The sequence below is a fragment of the Hemitrygon akajei genome, chromosome 28, assembly GCF_048418815.1.
Source record: "Hemitrygon akajei chromosome 28, sHemAka1.3, whole genome shotgun sequence".
Taxonomy (NCBI): Eukaryota; Metazoa; Chordata; class Chondrichthyes; order Myliobatiformes; family Dasyatidae; genus Hemitrygon; species Hemitrygon akajei.
The window spans coordinates 29750402-29762122 of NC_133151.1; the positions used below are offsets into that span (position 1 = coordinate 29750402).

General features: G+C 44.7%; 3 protein-coding genes and 1 pseudogene across 3 annotated transcripts; 3 read left to right on the plus strand and 1 right to left on the minus strand.

The window, feature by feature from the left end:
- Window positions 1-10187, plus strand: part of LOC140717792 (uncharacterized) — an 819648-nt pseudogene extending 809461 nt beyond the window's left edge.
- On the plus strand, window positions 343-753 carry LOC140717788 (histone H2B-like). The gene has a single exon (XM_073031512.1). It carries the CDS (start codon window positions 366-368, stop codon window positions 738-740), a length of 375 nt encoding a protein of 124 aa, XP_072887613.1. The 5' UTR covers window positions 343-365; the 3' UTR covers window positions 741-753.
- On the minus strand, window positions 7068-11235 carry LOC140717852 (histone H4). Its single transcript, XM_073031574.1, has 2 exons — window positions 10831-11235; window positions 7068-7270 (listed from the first exon to the last, which is right to left on the minus strand). Exon 1 carries the CDS (start codon window positions 11233-11235, stop codon window positions 10924-10926), a length of 312 nt encoding a protein of 103 aa, XP_072887675.1. The 3' UTR covers window positions 7068-7270; window positions 10831-10923.
- Window positions 8481-9163, plus strand: LOC140717543 (histone H2B 1/2-like). The gene has a single exon (XM_073031117.1). It carries the CDS (start codon window positions 8516-8518, stop codon window positions 8888-8890), a length of 375 nt encoding a protein of 124 aa, XP_072887218.1. The 5' UTR covers window positions 8481-8515; the 3' UTR covers window positions 8891-9163.
- Window positions 11236-11721: the final 486 nt, after the last annotated feature.

Below are 11721 nucleotides of genomic sequence, written 5' to 3' on the forward strand. Positions count from 1 at the left end.
CGCTCTCGTGCTGCCCTGTGTCATGAACTGAACGTCATAGTGTTTAATTTTATAATATTTCATCTGATTTTATTTTCATTCTGCTTTTGAAATTTGCGTTTCCCTTTCCCTTTTCAATTTCAGCCCGCACCCCCGCCTGTCTCTGCCCTTCTGTACTTCCTCCTGCATTAAACGACTGCGGTAACCGTCACACATTGGCGCCGCTTCCCATCCCCCAGCGTTCTGATTGGTGATTCATTTCTGCAAACAGCCAATGGAAATGCTCACTATTCTCATACTAATTAACATACCGCTTTCGGCGCTGCCTATTTAGTCCGGGCTCCGAACAGCTTCTGTTTATTATTGTGTTTGAAACCGACGGGGAAATGCCTGATCCACCGAAACCCGCTCCCAAGAAGGGCGCCAAGAAAGCTCTGTCCAAACCGGCGAGCAAATCTGGCAAGAAGCGCAAGAGGTCGAGGAAGGAGACTTACGCCATCTACATCTACAAAGTGATGAAGCAGGTTCACCCCGACACCGGCATCTCCTCCAAGGCCATGAGCATCATGAATTCATTCGTGAACGATATCTTCGAGCGCATCGCGGGTGAGGCTTCCCGCCTGGCCCATTACAACAAGCGGTCCACCATCAGCTCCCGGGAGATCCAGACCGCCGTGCGCCTGCTGCTGCCCGGGGAGCTGGCCAAGCACGCCGTGTCCGAAGGAACAAAGGCGGTGACCAAGTACACCAGCTCCAAGTGAAGACAAGTTTACTGACTAAACAAACGGGAAAATCAAAGGCTCTTTTAAGAGCCACTCACGGTTTCATTAAAAGAGTTACAAAATATTGTGACATGGATTTGAGGTAAGTTTGAAAATTTCTTTTTGATGCGCTCATTCAGAATCTTTCCGTTACTCAGATTTCTAGTAGAATCCCGATTTCTCTGTTACATTCCTGCGTACTGCACAGGCACGGAATCGTGACGCACCCCTTCCCTGTCATTTCCTCTCGGTCATCAGGTTTCTCTGAAGAAGACACTAATTGTTGTTTCTGTTTTAATTACGGTGGAGAATGCGGTTCATTAAGTTTTGTCCCATTTTGGTTACTTCTCTTAACCCGTTTCCAACGCGAGAGCTGAACACTCACGGTTTGTTCAGACTGTATTTGTTAAAGTTCCACTTTCTGAAGGGGCCATTCGTTGGTAAACTGACTTGAGTTTACACAGTGACCGTCCGCAAACATTTATCAATTGAAAGAAATCTAAATCTCCAGACACCGTCGCAATATTAACTACATTTGGTTTAAATGTGTCGGTCTTCAGTAACGGGGGTACAGGGTCGACAAACAAACCTGTTTATAGTTTAATTTCAGCAACAAAGGTTTTTTTGGCGGACTTTTGCAAATTTCAGTTCATTTCGGCGGTTAGGTTATTTTCCGCGCTTATACCGTTGCTGTCTTGATTGGTGAATAAAGCAGCTCTCTGATTGGAATATTTTCCCTTTCGAATCAGATAAGGCACAGTTTCACCAATCATAAACGTCCCGCTACATTTCTCCAGAATGTATAAGAAGGGCGAATACGCATATTTCCAGAAGCCAGAATTTTTCATGGTCAAGACTTCAAGTTTATTTCTGATTTATCAAATCTATCTGACATTGTATGTATTCAGGAAACCTGGTTGTTACCACATTTAAATTCTTCCTTCCAGGATTATATTGTAATTAGGCGTGATAGATTAGTTGGTAGAGGAGGTGCTGTTGCAAATTTTATACAGAAAGGGAGAAGGCATACAGTTGTGGATGTAAATGAAATGTATGAGACACTTGTAGAAGTACTTGATTCAACAGGTAGCGACATTAAAGAGGTGTATTATTATAACCATTGTGGAAAGCTTTCGATTGATTTGTTGGAGAGTATATGTAGCTCTAGCTCACTAAGGGTTGTACGGTGTGGGGATTTTAATGCATAGAGTTCACTGTGGGGTTGTTCTCAGAATGATGGTCGTGGTTTGATTGTAGAAGAGTTTTAGATATTTCACATCTTGTGTGTCTTACTGGGGAGAGTTATAAGATTTAATGTTCATAATAGTTCTGAAACTGCTGTAAATTTAATTTAGTATCAAACATTCAGGCTGCAGTGAGTGAGTGGTATGTCATGGGAGATGAAACATTGGGGAGTGATCATATTCCTCTATTTATAAGCCTGGGTTTAGATTTATATCGGGGACAAGAAGCCACTTTGAGGAGATGGAGTTTCGGTAAAGCAAATTGGAGAAGTTTTAATGTTTTATGTGATGAACGGAACATCTGTGTGGATTGAATGGTGAGGATGATGTGGATTTCTGCAAAGAAAGGTTGTCACATTATTCCTCGAATTTGCTGGAAAAGATTCATATTAAAAAGTGCATTAATAGGAGAAAAGCTGTACCATGGTGGACGGAGGAGTGTGCAGAGGCAATTATTGAGAGAAATGTGGCATTTCGGAAAGTTAAGAAGTATCACTGTCCGCGTGATCTTATTAAGTGTAACAGGTCACAGACCGTGGTGAGGAAAGTAATGAAGGTTGTGAAAAAGATTTACTAGAGGTCATATTGTGCTAGAATTGGAAGGACTATTAACCTTGGAGGTGTTAGGGGAATGATTGAGAAAATGGGGGTGAGGGATTCATAGGGTTCCCAGTATTGATTAAAGAAGGTGATACAATTGTGACTGAAATGGAGAGGGTTTAGTTACCGGCTTGGTCAATTGCTGTAATTCATAATCAAAATAATGAAGAGACTAAACAATGTAGGGATAAGCTTTTAAGGGAATACCCTGATGTGTTGGGAACCAGCTGTAGCAATGATAGTGATGTAGAGCTTCCTTTGTGTGAATTTAGGAAAGCTATTAATAGTACAGGTCAGACGGCTCCAGGAAAGTATGATACATGTTATGCATGTTTAAACATATGGCCACAGCTCTCTTGAGATAATATTACATTTTTGAATCATAATTGGCGTTCAGGCCATCTTCCCTCCTCATGGAAAATTACAATTGTAGTGTCTATTCTAAATCCTGGGAAAACCCTGTTGGATCCTCCTAATTATTGACCAATATCACTGATGTCCCATTTGTGTAAACATATGGGATATATGGTATTTGAGTGGTTGAATTATATTTTGGAAAAGGGAGGTGACGTGCTGTTGTTAATATACTGGATTAGTTTGAAAGGACAAGTGCTGGTTCAACGTCACATGTTCCAAAAGCAGTCAATGTTTTTATGCAGAAAACTCAGCATCTCCTTCAACACAGCAAGCTTCCACAAACAATATACTCAATGGAAATGTCAATCCATCGCCTCCTATACTGTTGCGATGAGGCCACACTCAGGTAAGAGGAACATCACCTTGTATTCTGTCTGGGCAGCCTCCAATCTGATGGCATGAACCTCGATTTCTTGATCTTCTAGTCGTGCCTCCCCTCCCTCATCATTGCCGATCCCCTTTTCCCTCTCGTTGCCTGCCCATCACCTCCCTTGAGTGTTCCTCCCCCCCTTTTCTTTCTTCCATGGCCGTCTGTTCTCTCCTATCAGACTCCACCTTCTCCAGCCCTATAGCTCTTTCAGCAATCAACTTCCCAGCTCTTTACTTCATCTCTCCCTATCCCAGTTCCACCTATCACTTTGTGTTTCTCTCTCCGCTCCCCCACCCTTAAAATTTACTCCTCATTGTTTTTTCTCCAGTCCTGCTGAAGAATCTCGGCCCAAAATGTCAACTGTACTTTTATCCACAGATGCTGCCTGGCCTTCAGAGTTTCTCTAGCATTTTGTGTGTTCTCCTTGGATTTAAATAACTGCAGATTTTCTCTTTATTACTCAATGTCAACAGGCATTCTGTATGACAACTGTCAAAGTCTCACTCACTTAGAAACGCAGATATGAAACTCGAGGTTCAGCAGATGCTGAGAATAAACTGCAAAGTAACACACACAAAGTACTGCAGGAATTCAGCAGGTTTGGCAGCATCTAAGCAGAGAAATAAACAGTCTAGATAGTATGAAGTGTTTTGGCCCATAATATTCACTATTTATTCCTCTCCATAGATGCTGCTGGGGCTACTGAGTCCGTCCAGCATTTTGCAAACATAAACCTCTTTTTTTTCAGTCATAGTTTCCAGATGTTGCTGAACTTTCATTTGTAGCCTCATCCTCCTGATCTGGTTCCCTCTTTCTGCTCCCCATCAACTCGAGCCTCCATCACATCTAGAGCTGCCAAGCCCTCATTTGTGCTGACCCCACTAGTTTCTGCTCCATTGAATATTTACCCACCATTATGCTCATACTTTAGAGGAGAACGTTGTATTGCAACAGCCCGGCTGTGTGAGGCACAGCCCATCAAAATCAGTGAAAATCACCTAAAACAGTGAATAGAGCAGGGCAGAGCCAATAGTACCAGCGATATCGAGGAGCAGATAGGGAAACAGATTCTGGAAAGGAGTAGTAATAACAGAGTTGTCATGATGGGAAATTTTAATTTTTCTGAATATAGATTAGCATCTCCCTAGAGCAAGGGTTTCAGATGAGATGGAGTTTGTTAGGTGTGTTCAGGAAGGTTTCTTGACACAATATGTAGTTAAGCCTACAAGAGGAGAGGCTGCACCTGATTTGGTATTGGGAAATGAACCTGGTCAAGTGTCAGATCTCTCAGTGGGAGAGCATTTTGGAGATAGTGATTATAATCCTATCTCCTTTACAATATCATTGGAGAGATATAGGAGCAGACAAGTTAGAAAAGCATTTAATTGGAATAAGGGGAATTATGAGGCTATCCGGCAGGAAATTGGAAGCTTAAATTGGAAACAAATGTTCTCAAGGAAAAGTACGGAAGAAGTGTGGCAAATGTTCAGGGAATACTTGAGTGAAGTTCTAGAATAGTTACGTTCCAATGAGACATGGAAGTTATGGTAGTGTGCAGGAACTCTGGTGTACAAAGGCTGTAATAAATCTGGTCAAGAAGAAAACATTACAAAAGGTTCAGAGAGCTAGGTTCTGTTAGAGATCTAGAAGATTATAAGACTAACAGGAAGGAGCTTAAGAAGGAAATTAGAAGAACCAGAAGGGGCCATGAGAAGGCCTTGGCAGGCAGGATTAAAGAAAAACCCAAGGCATTCTACAAGTATGGGAAGAGCCAGAGGATAAGACGTGAAAGAATAGGACCTATCAAATGTGACAGTGGGAAAAGTGTGTATGGAACCGGAGGAAATAGCAGAGGTACTTAATGAATACTTTAGTATTCACTATGGAAAAGGATCTTAGTGATGACTTGCAGCAGACTGAAAAGCTTGAGCATGTAGACATTAAGAAAGAGGATGTGCCGTGCTTTTGGAAAGCATCAAGTTGGATGAGTATCAGGGCCCAGACAAGATGTACCCCAGGCTACTGTGGGGGGTGAGGGAGGAGATTGTTCAGCCTCTGGCAATGATCTTTGTATCATCAATAGGGATGGGTGAGGGTCCGGATGACTGGAGGGTTGCGAATGTTGTTCCCTTATTCAAGAAAGGGAGTAGAGATAGACCAGGAAATTATACACCAGTGAGTCTTAACTCAGTTGTTGGTAAGTTGATGGAGAAGATAATGAGAGGCAGGATTTATGAACATTTGGAGAGGTATAATATGATGAGGAGTAGTCAGCATGGCTTTGTCAAGGGCAGGATGTGACTTACGAGCCTGATTGAATTTTTTGAGGATGTGACCAAGCATATTGATGAAAGAAGAACAGTAGATACAGTGTATGTGGATTTCAGCAAGACATTTGATAAGGTATCCCATGCAAGGCTTATTGAGAAAGTAAGGAGGCATGGTATCCAAGGGGAAATCACTTTGTGGATCGAGAACTGGCTTGCCCACAGAAGGCAAAGAGTGATTGTAGATACGTTGTATTCTGCATGGAGGTCGGTCACCAATGCAGTCCCTCAGGGATCTGTTCTGGGACCCTTACTTTTTGAGATTTTTATAAATGACTTGGATGAAGAAGTGGAGGGATGGGTTAGTAAATTTGCTGATGACTCTAAGGTTGGAGGTGTTGTGGATGGTATGGAAGACTGTCTGAGGTTACAGCGGGACATTGATAGGATACAAAACTAGGCTGAGAAATGGCAGATGGAGCTCAATCCAGGTAAGTGTGAAGTGGTTCATTTTGCTTGCTCAAATATGATGGCAGAATAAAGTATTAACGGTATGGCTCTTGGCAGTGTGTAAGATCAGAGGGATCTTGAAGTCTGAGTCCATAGGATGCTCAAAGCAGTTTTGCAGGTTGGCTCAGTGGTTAAGAAGGCGTATGGTGTATTGGCCTTCATCAAAAGTGGAATTGAATTTAGAAGCCGAGAGGTAATATTGCAGCTAGAGAGGACCCTGGTCAGACCCCACTTGGAGTGCTGTGCTGAGCCTGGTCGCCTCACTACAATACTCATTTATTGTCCTCCAAACACAAAAACAAAGCACAATTTTTAAAAAATTATGTAATTACATCATAACATCTGTCCAGCCTTTTAAAGAGAAACACAACTCAATGTTGGTGGTTGTTAATTCTGCATGTTTCCACCCATTACATTAATCTACACAGACACCCCATCCCCCCAGTCCTCTCACTGCTCTCCCTCTGTGATCCTTAGCGCAGTTTATTTCCTTTCAATGTCAGTTGCAGGATGATATGGACGAACACATCAAGATCCCTCAGTGTATCAGTGCTCCTAAGGGTGTTGCCATTTACTGTGGAGTTTCTTCCAACATTGGACCAATAAAACTCCTCACACTTGTCCAGATTAAACTCTGGCCCCATTTCACCATTCAGGTTTCCAACTGGTCTGCATCCAGTTCTGTCTGTATGTTCACCACCCACAACTGCACCAACATTCATGTCATCAGCGATCTGATCAGCCCATGTGTATGTTAATCTGATCATACAGAGGCCCCATCACTGATCACTGTGGACACACTGGTTACATATCTTCAGTCAAAAACATTCTCAATTCCATCAGCCCGAATGTTGCTACACAATACACCCCATTCAAACCCTCCCACACAGAGACTCAAGTTACATATTTATCACAAGCCCAGAGTTGGATTCAATGGTCTGGTCTTGTTGCTCTGGATGCTCTGCTGCAAAGTCCATTCAGAGTAGTTCAATGTAACCAGATACATCATCCCTGAGATACCAATATACAGCATTGTGTCACAAACAAGAGAAAATCTGTAGATGCTGGAAATCCAAACAACACACACAAAATGCTGAAGGAACTCAGCAGGCCAGGCAGCATCTGTAGAACAAAAAAATACAGTCAATGTTTCAGTCCAAAAACATTCGGCAAGACTGGAGACCAACAGACAAGGAGTAGAGTTAAAAGGTGGGGATAAGGGAGAGAGAAAACAAGGTGATAGGTGAATGCTGAAAGGGAGGAATGAAGTAAAGAGCTGGGAAGTTGATTGATGAAAGAGAGATAAGGCCATGGAAGAAAGAAAAGGGGAAAGAGCACACAGGGGAGGTGATGGGTGGGCAAGGCGAGAGAAGAAAAAGGGGAGGGGAATTGGTGAGGGGGGCATTACCAGACATTCAAGAATTTGATGTTCATGCTATCAGTTTGGAAGCTACCCAGACAGAAAATTTTGTTCTTCCAAGCTAAGTGTGGCGTCATCGTATTGTATGATTTTATTTAAGAAGCAAACTTGACTTAATCAAAGAGATCAACTGCAAGAATGAATCTGGAAGAATTTTATCCATTTACACTGCATGAGAGATTGGAAGATACTATGTGAGGTCCAACTCCCTCACAGTACCAGAGACTGACAGGTACAGAATGAACCCCACACTCTCTCACTGAACCAGAGACAGACTGGTAGAGAAAATCTGTTGTTTAACAAACCTCAACAACCCTCATCACCACCTCAGTAGCACCACTTTGACTGGGCTCTTGTTGAAATTCTGTTACCTCTTTATAATTCTGTAGAGTATGTTTTTATTTTGTGAAAGTTGTGTCTCTGAATCTGTTGTAAGCAAGTTGCATATGACAATAAACGACTTTCACCCTCACTCAGAAATGGGTCTCTCATGCTGACAATTGGACCTTCGATCTCCTGCTGCCATGTTTCATTACTTAAATGTTTCATATTATCAAGTGTGTGTTTTTCTCATCCCATCTGCTTTTCTAGCAGACACCATAGGTCGAATGGCCGAATACTGCGCCTATACTTTATGGCTCATTGTGTATTTTAGATTTCCCTCCTGCCGAATTAACCGGCAGCGGCAAATCCCAGCGATCAGCGCCAGTTCCCAGTCGACGGTGTTACCCAAAAAGACAATGGGCAGTGGAGGGAGTTCTGATTGGTTGTGCTGTTCCTTCAGATAGCCAATCAAATGATTTGTCTGCATGCATCGTTTCTTCAAATAGCCATTGGGAATCCTAAGCATTTCCATCCCTCATTAGCATACTGTTCAGGGGGCTGCCTATTTAGTTTGGGCTCCCAGCCAGTTCTGCTTATTTCTGGGTCTGAAACGGACAGACGAAATGCCTGAGGCAGCGAAATCCGCTCCGAAGAAGGGCGCCAAGAAAGCTTTGCCCAAACCAGCGGGTAAGGCAGGGAAGAAACGCAAGAGGCTGAGGAAGGAGAGTTACTCCATCTACATCTACAAAGTGATGAAGCAGGTTCACCCCGATACTGGCATCTCCTCCAAGGCCATGAGCATCATGAACTCATTCGTCAACGATATCTTCGAGCGAATCGGGGGCGAGGCTTCCCGCTTGGCCCAATACAACAAGCGGTCAACCATCACTTCCCGGGAGATCCAGACCGCCGTGCGCCTGCTGCTGCCCGGGGAGCTGGCCAAGCACGCCGTGTCCGAAGGGACAAAGGCAGTGACCAAGTACACCAGCTCCAAGTAAAGCTCCGCAGTGAGATGATCGAAAACACAACGGCTCTTTTAAGAGCCACTCAGAATTTCACTGAGAGAGTTGTACTGACATTTAGACAATAAGTTGGACATATTTTATGTCTGGTGATTTCTAAAACACCTAAAGTACAGTTGTAATATCCGGTTCCTCTTTGCCGTATAATCCCGGTGCTTTACATTCCACCCACTGCACTGACACGAAATTGTAACCTCCCCATTCCCATCAGTCCGTCCCTGCCGGTATCCGTGTCGAGTGGAGGGTTGCTGTTTTAGCTGTGGGTTCAGGAGTTTATTAGTTACAGTTGGGTAAGTTCTAGGAATCTCATTTCAATGCGAGGCCAGAAGGAGTTAATGGTTCTTTCCTAGAACAACTTTTTAAAATTGCAGGCTAGTGGCTGGTCACAGTTTGAGGAGCCGTTTGTCCATAATCTGATAACGTTTACACAATGACCGACCGCGGGCAGAAGCTGAGGGTCAGTTTTATTCAGTTCCGTTACGGGTTGAAAGAAATTAGAAAATCGAGTTCGCAGACATTTCAGTATCAATCACACTTGCATTAAATGCGCTCGGATTGAGTAACGGGGAAATGCGAACACTCAGTCGTCAAACAGATCTGCAATTATTTGATTTCTGATTAAATGTGAACAATAGATTTATTTTTTGGCGGGCTTTTTTCGAAATTTCAGTGCACTTTGGGGAGGAGACGGCTACACTCCGTGCTTCTGCTTTATCGACTGCTGATTGGTGATTAAGACAGTTTTTCGATTGGGGCGTTTCTTTTCACCAATGAGAATAAGCAGGATCACACCAATCACAAACATCGGTTTGTATTCTCAAAGAAGGTATAAAATGGGTGAGGTGAACATTCCTTCATTCTGGGTTGAACAGTTGTTGTGACTGTGGAAATGTCTGGACGTGGAAAAGGCGGCGCTGGCAAAGCTCGGTCCAAGGCCAAATCTCGCTCTTCTCGGGCTGGGCTGCAGTTCCCGGTCGGCCGGGTTCATAGGCTCCTGTGAAAGGGCAACTATGCTGAGCGGGTGGGTGCCGGAGCCCCGGTCTATCTGGCTGCTGTGCTCGAGTATCTGACGGCCGAAATCCTCGAATTGGCGGGTAACGCGGCTCGGGACAATAAGAAGACCCGCATCATCCCCCGACACCTGCAGCTGGCCGTCCGCAACGACGAGGAGCTGAACAAGCTGCTGGGAGGGGTGACTATCGCTCAGGGCGGTGTGTTACCCAACATCCAGGCCGTCCTGTTGCCCAAGAAAACCGGCGCTGCCAGTAAGTAAGCTGACAGACACTGAACCCAGTGACCCAAAGGCTCTTTTCAGAGCCACTCACAATGTCTGTGGAAGGGCTGCTATCCGATAAGAGCGCAGAGGAAAGGTCTCAGTTTCAGTCTCTTACTGTAGGTTACAATGAAATTCCTTACTGGTGTACAGCAGTCAGTAGTCGGAGTGCTGTCTGACATGGAGCTGAGTCCTGCACTGATTGTTGTATTGTCCCGTCAGATATCAAGTATATTAACCAGGCCTATGATTGGCTTCTATCCACCCGCCATTCCAGAGCCGTTACGCCGGATTGGGGGGAATGGGTGAACGATAAGCTTTACAGGCGATCGGAAGTCATTACCTCTACTTTCCATTACTTTCACGCCAATTTCGAACTAATTGAGATTTTTTTGGAGGAACGAGAGTGAAATTAAATGTCCTGTATTACTTTCCAAAACAAGCTGAATCGTGATGTCAAGATCCAAGGTAAACCCAACTTTGCGGGAGAACTGCAGCGAGAAGGTAGGGGTTAGATTTACCCTGACACTACATAATGAAAACAAGTGTAGTTCAGCAACATCTGTGAGACAATCTCCTCACCGCGAGAATTAGGATAACTTTGAGCGTCAGCAAAAACATTAAATAAATATTAAATCTTCACCTGATCCTGCTCCAGGTCACTGCTCTCTCTGTGAGGCGGTGGGTGGCTCTTAGAAGAGCCTTTGTTTTCTGCTTGGGCGGAAGTGGGAGTTTTTCAGCCGCCGAAGCCATAGAGAGTGCGGCCCTGGCGTTTCAGAGCGTACACCACATCCATGGCAGTGACCGTCTTGCGCTTGGCGTGTTCAGTGTAGGTGACCGCATCCCGGATCACATTCTCCAGGAAAACCTTCAGCACCCCGCGGGTCTCCTCGTAGATCAAACCCGAGATCCGCTTGACGCCGCCACGGCGAGCCAGACGGCGGATGGCCGGTTTGGTGATGCCCTGGATGTTATCACGGAGCACTTTACGGTGCCGCTTAGCTCCGCCTTTGCCCAGTCCTTTGCCTCCTTTCCCTCTACCAGACATGATGCTGCTTCACTCAGGTCGCTGTTCAGTAACAAACAGACTGCTGCTGTCTCCTTTTATACACAGCGCCTCGACCTGCCCGAGAAACGCGCAGAGAGACAGAGGCGAGGAGGGGAGGAGACAGAGTCAGAGTGACGGACAGAACCGAGAGCGGCCTCTCATCGTCCAGCTCCGCCTTCACTTTAATACACCGGCCAACTTCCAACGGTTTATCCGCAACACAGCGCTCGAGCGGAAAAAAAAACTCCCTCACACATCACGTATTTCCAGGATTTCTGGAAATTTGCTGATTCTCCTGCTTTAAATTATAGGAAGTGCTTTTCCATTTCGCAAATACCCGAGAACCTCGGTCTGCCCCTCCCCGGCCCCATGACCAGTGCGAGCGCCCTCACACACAGCAGTTGGTGGGCGAGGGTGCAGTCACTTCCAGTGATGAGAGGGTTAATTCATTAGAACTGTTCCTCTGGGTCGCGAGGGAAATGAAAG

Bases quoted from the DNA above. Each gene is read 5' to 3' on its own strand.
- LOC140717788 (XM_073031512.1), top strand. From the start codon at position 366: ATGCCTGATCCACCGAAACCCGCTCCCAAGAAGGGCGCCAAGAAAGCT.
- LOC140717543 (XM_073031117.1), top strand. From the start codon at position 8,516: ATGCCTGAGGCAGCGAAATCCGCTCCGAAGAAGGGCGCCAAGAAAGCT.
- LOC140717852 (XM_073031574.1), bottom strand. From the start codon at position 11,235: ATGTCTGGTAGAGGGAAAGGAGGCAAAGGACTGGGCAAAGGCGGAGCT.